This window comes from Montipora capricornis, chromosome 8, assembly GCF_036669925.1.
Source record: "Montipora capricornis isolate CH-2021 chromosome 8, ASM3666992v2, whole genome shotgun sequence".
Classification (NCBI taxonomy): Eukaryota; Metazoa; Cnidaria; class Anthozoa; order Scleractinia; family Acroporidae; genus Montipora; species Montipora capricornis.
Genome location: NC_090890.1, coordinates 12,773,960 through 12,778,959, shown reverse-complemented (window position 1 = coordinate 12,778,959; position 5,000 = coordinate 12,773,960). Strand labels below are relative to the sequence as shown.

The following is a 5,000-nucleotide window of genomic DNA, read 5'->3' as shown; positions in this document are numbered from 1 at the left end:
CCCGAGAGGTCTATTCAGACTTTCGTTTTAGGCCCCTCCCCTCAGCGACCAAAACATTCATCCCTGCTGCACTTCCTTGCCCACAAGGAAATTATTTTCGCCCATATCTTAGTATCCCCGCGTGTGCCATAGAGGCGTAGCATAGCAATGAAAATTGTCCTACAACCATAACAAAGATAAACCCTTGCACATGAAAGAAAAAGTCACATTTTCCTCTGTCGCATGATTTATAATTTTTTCAGTGACATGACCGAAGGTCAAAGGAATTTAGGCAGACTCAGGCAAGTTGAGGCGGTCGGTAGTCACTTAAACATGGAACAACCTAAAACCACCTGAAACCATCTACAACCACCTCATAAAAAATCTACAACCATCTACAACTACAATTATGGCTTGCTTAAGATGGTATTTGATTCTTTGTGAGTGGTTGTGGATTTTTTTGATGTGGTTGTAGATGGTTGCAAATTTTTTTGAAGTGGTTGTAGGTGGTTTTGGATGGTTTTAGGTCGTTCCACGTTTTAGTGACTACAAAGTTGAGGCATTGAGTTAGGTGATGCAATGTGTGATAAATATTTTTTCACAAAATTGCTCCGAATTGAAAAATATCCTCTCAGAAGACAAGAACATTCTAAAAGCTTATTCTATGCAAAAAGTAGGTTTTTGGAGGTAATTTTGAGAGTGGAAAACAAGTTAATGGCCGAGGGTATAGATACACCACACGGAATAACTACCGGTAATCATGTTTATGCAAAAAAAGGATGCTAACCTCTAATTGACTTGAAAATCCTTTACAATTGCCATAAAAACCATCCCAATGTCTTTGCTAGGCTTTAAAGAAGCCCCTTGTTATCTTTTCCCTGTATTTTTCCCCTCCAGACTGGTCACCATCACTGTCTTCGCTCAAGGATGATCTTTGGAATACCTCAGATTGACACATCAATTCAACAGATTTCGATAAAAACTGGCCAGTAATTGGATAATTAATATAACAATAACAAACACCCATTCTGCCAAATTAAATGGAAGGAAACAGAAGTAACGCAAATTTTCTATGAAGTTTTCAATTTTCCCAACTCAAGAGCCTGAAAGAAAGGTCAAGTCTCCCTCTTCCAACCTGGTCCACATTTTTATAGCCTGGGTGATGGCAACTTTTACATGTCACTCACAACAACCCCAGGATTAGAGCAGTTACATGTATGTCCAGATGTGCTCCTAGTAGTGATGTAGAACCTTTAACAGCTAAACAAACTACCAATTATCACTGGTATCTGGGTTTTTTCTGGGTGAGGGTTATCCCAAGTCTGTTAACAGGAAACTTACGAAAGGACGACGACGACAACACCAATGATAACATTTTCTAAAAATATTATTTCCCATTATTGTAATAATTTTGTGATAACTTCAAGTCGTTTGGAATGGAGATTGTTTCTTAATATTGTGGGAATAAAATTGGCTTGAATGGTGTGGTTGTTTGGGAAGAAAATTAGAAATATTTCGTCAGGTTCTCACATCCTCAAGTCACAACCTCAAATTTTGTCAATTCGCATCATTGTCAGGATGAGGATGGCGAAGACATGTACCAAAATGCAAAACACACGTGCAGGGAACGCAGAGCCTTGTTTTTGCTCATTAAGTCCTAATGTTTATCTTGGGAACGAAAAGGTAGAGGAATGCATTGTGACATTATTGCGTTGTATTTCTGGACCCAAGTGATGCTGAAGTTGAGGGGAAAAATAATGGTATGCTTTGTGAACCTTGCAAGTTATCAAAATAATACTGACAAGCATCTACTGAGATGCCTTTCTGGACAAACTGGCCCTGGATAACTTATCCCGTGGACCCAGTTTCAAAAAATAACCTTCTGTTACGCCTTGTTGGCTCAACTACTAAGTGTATTGACTGTGGTTATACTCAAGGTAACGTGCCACAATAAGGAAATCATTCCACAAATTGAAACCATTGGTTAGTTGAGAGTCCATTGGATGATGATGGGCTTTGAAATGTCAAAAAGCAACACAAGGTGTTAACAGGAGTTTTCCCATAAGACTGTCACAAAGTACAAGCCAGAGAAAATAAATTTAAAGTTCACCTAACCTCAAATGATGATTCTTACTGACCTAAATCTTTCCTCCTTCGACAAGCATATCTTACCATTTTCACTATTTGTGCCAAAAAGTTACGCAAGTCAGCAAAAATGGCCGTAATTTTGACCCACAACCGAGCTGAAAGAGGCATGGGTCTATTCTATATTTGACTTCACAAACTGCTATGCAATTAAATGTAAAGATCTTGAAAATGTGATTGCAAAACAGTTTGTGACAGTTACTGTTTGCCTTAATAATATCAATTCTTTATTAACAAGAGAAACAAGTTCAAGGCATCATGAACACAAGTACAGAGCACTCTTCAGGGTTTCAACCATAGTTAATCTAAGAATTGTATGATCAGGCATTACAAAAAACAGCCCAGATAGCTACTGCAGTTGAGTACCATGTTTATTGAGTGAGTTTTCGTTAACTACTTGGATTGCTGTCAAGTTCAGCAACAGGTCGTTTGAGTTGGTGTTGTTTCTTTTAGGCTCACATCGGCAATATCAATGTCATATTCCTTGTAGTTATCTCTAGACCACATTTTAAATTTGTGCCAAGATAGATCTCTTTGGTGGCTGCACATCCTCGTTGGGAAATCTTGGTTTGTCAACTGTGTTAAAAGCTCCTCAGCACAAGGATCTACCAATGCATTTGCTGTCAATTCTTCAATAACAACTTTATAGTTGGACAAGTCAACAAAATTAGCAGAAATAGCCAGAGAGTCTTCCAAGTTTTCTACTCTGTGCGGACAGCCAAAAGGGACAAAGAGAAGTTCTCCAGGCTGTAAAGTACATTGTTTAGCGGTTGCTGTGCACAGTAATGGATGCTTATCAAAGTCAGGATTGCTCAGGTCCACATCAAATACAAGGTCCATTGAATTCTCATAGTGTGGATAGAGCAGTGGTGTGTCTTCTCGGCTGAAAAACGTCCACCTACCAAAAACAAAGAAGTTGTCACACAATGGTGGCCATAGACTTAAAAATCCTTTTTCTTTGTTTTGTGGAGTGTGTCCTACATGTAGTTTTACAATCCGACATGAAATCACTTGATTAGTAGGAACTGGGGAGGCAATTAGACAAAGGTCACCTTTAAGTTGAAAGAAATGGTTTTTTTTTTACCCTGCCTGGCATTTTTCTTCTGAACTAGAAAAAAGGAACTTTATTTAAGTGTCTAGTCATTCTAGCACTGGAGCTCTAATTGGGGGCACTGTAAACTAGAATCAACAAATAATGCAAATCAAATCAAATGTTTGTTTTTGAGGGGAAGGGAAGACTCTAGTACCCAGAGAAAAACCTCTCGGAGCAAAGTAGAGAACCAACAAACTCAACCCATGTGTGATGCCAAGTCTGGAAATCAAACCCAGGTCACATTGATGGGAGGTGAGTGCTCTCACCACTGCGCCATTCCCTGCACCCAAGAGAGGCTCATTGTTAAGCTTTTTAATAACGTTATTTCCTCTCTTATAACATAATCTGACAAGCTTACTAGCTCTTAACCTTTTTGTGCCTTGAAAAAGGGCCATCCAAAAGTTTGAACCAAATGCATCAACATGAAGGTCGCTGTGTACACCCTGGGGTGCAATAAACAAGCTTGGCCAGCTGTCCTTATATAGAGATCCAGGAGCTGTTCTTTGTAAAAAATCTCCCGCAAAATATTTAGGAATCACAAGTTCTCTGGCCAGTTCAGGTGCATGAGTTGGTATACTCCAGTCAAACAGATATAAGGGTTCTTGAAGTGTTCCCAAAGAATCAATAAAATCTGATATCTTCATGCTACAAGCAGACTCCAGCTTGGCCCACTCAGTTGATTCTTTCACCACTCTTTTTAAGGGAGCTGTTTTCTCTCCAGCAATCTGTTAACAAAGTCAAAAGATGTCTGGACAGTTAATGCCGTAGATAAGAAGCACACTGAACTCTCCGTAGCTAGTATCAAATCCCATCACACCGTGTCACTCACTGCCTGGTATACTTCCTCATTAAATTGGTCAAAATACATGTTATTAGCTTACACACTCTGCTACGGTGTTTCCAGAGTGCCTGGAAAGGCACCTTAGTTTCCAACAATGTCAGAGCAGCCATGTTGGTGTCCCTAAACAAGGTTGGTATCCTGATCTTATCCTCTCGGAATTGAATTATTGTTCCTTGAGCACATGTTAGATGTGAGATGGCAAAAAGCCAACATGGCCTATAGCACTGAGTTGGCCATAACCAAAACTATAATCAATAAGTGCGAATGGAATAATAATAATTAAACTCTGAACTGTTCAGTTTTACAAAACAACACAAAGTTGTTTCAATAAAGCAAAGCGACTGCAATCAGTTAACAGAACCGAGAACCTAGGGACTAGGGTGCACCAATCAGAACGCTGGAACACAATATCCGAGATTACTATAATTACATACTAGGTGATCTGGGGCGAAATCAGGTTTTTAGCAGAGGGGGAGTTTCCAGGGGCATTCTTTGGAAATGCAATTTCCAATATTCTAAGGCATAGTCAACATGTTTTAATATCTCATTTTTTTAAGTTAAAAAATATAATATCAAATTGAACAAAGCTGCATAAAAATGATGCAAATTTGCATTAAAGGTTATTTGTTTTTTTTTTTTAATGGTGAAAATGTTTTCGCTTTATTGAGAAGCAGAGGCTTAACTTGGTTTTGAATTTATTGCATTTAAGATTGACTGTATTCATTTTATATTTTTACAAGTTTTTATGCTAGCTGTTTAATTTAGGGGGTTCCAACAAATTTTTTTGTTTGCATAAAGAAGGCTAACAAAATCTGTATCAAAAAATTTGAAGTCTTTCATCCAGATACTAACCCCACCGGACAAGGTTTAACTTCGGTGAACTTTTGCCATGGAAAAGCTGTCAGACGCTCAGAGTACACGCGTAAAGAAGTTGAATTAACA

General features: G+C 38.6%; 1 protein-coding gene across 1 annotated transcript in view; it reads right to left on the bottom strand.

The window, feature by feature from the left end:
* Nucleotides 1–2,480: 2,480 nt before the first annotated feature.
* LOC138059092 (HSPB1-associated protein 1 homolog) overlaps nt 2,481–5,000 on the bottom strand; it is a 17,467-nt gene continuing 14,947 nt past the window's right edge. Inside the window, exons 4-5 of the mRNA XM_068904606.1 lie at nt 3,587–3,942; nt 2,481–3,022 (exon numbers count right to left, since the gene is read on the bottom strand). Of these exons, the coding sequence (XP_068760707.1) occupies nt 2,539–3,022; nt 3,587–3,942 (840 nt within the window). The 3' untranslated portion in view covers nt 2,481–2,538. The remainder of the gene's footprint in view (nt 3,023–3,586; nt 3,943–5,000) is intronic.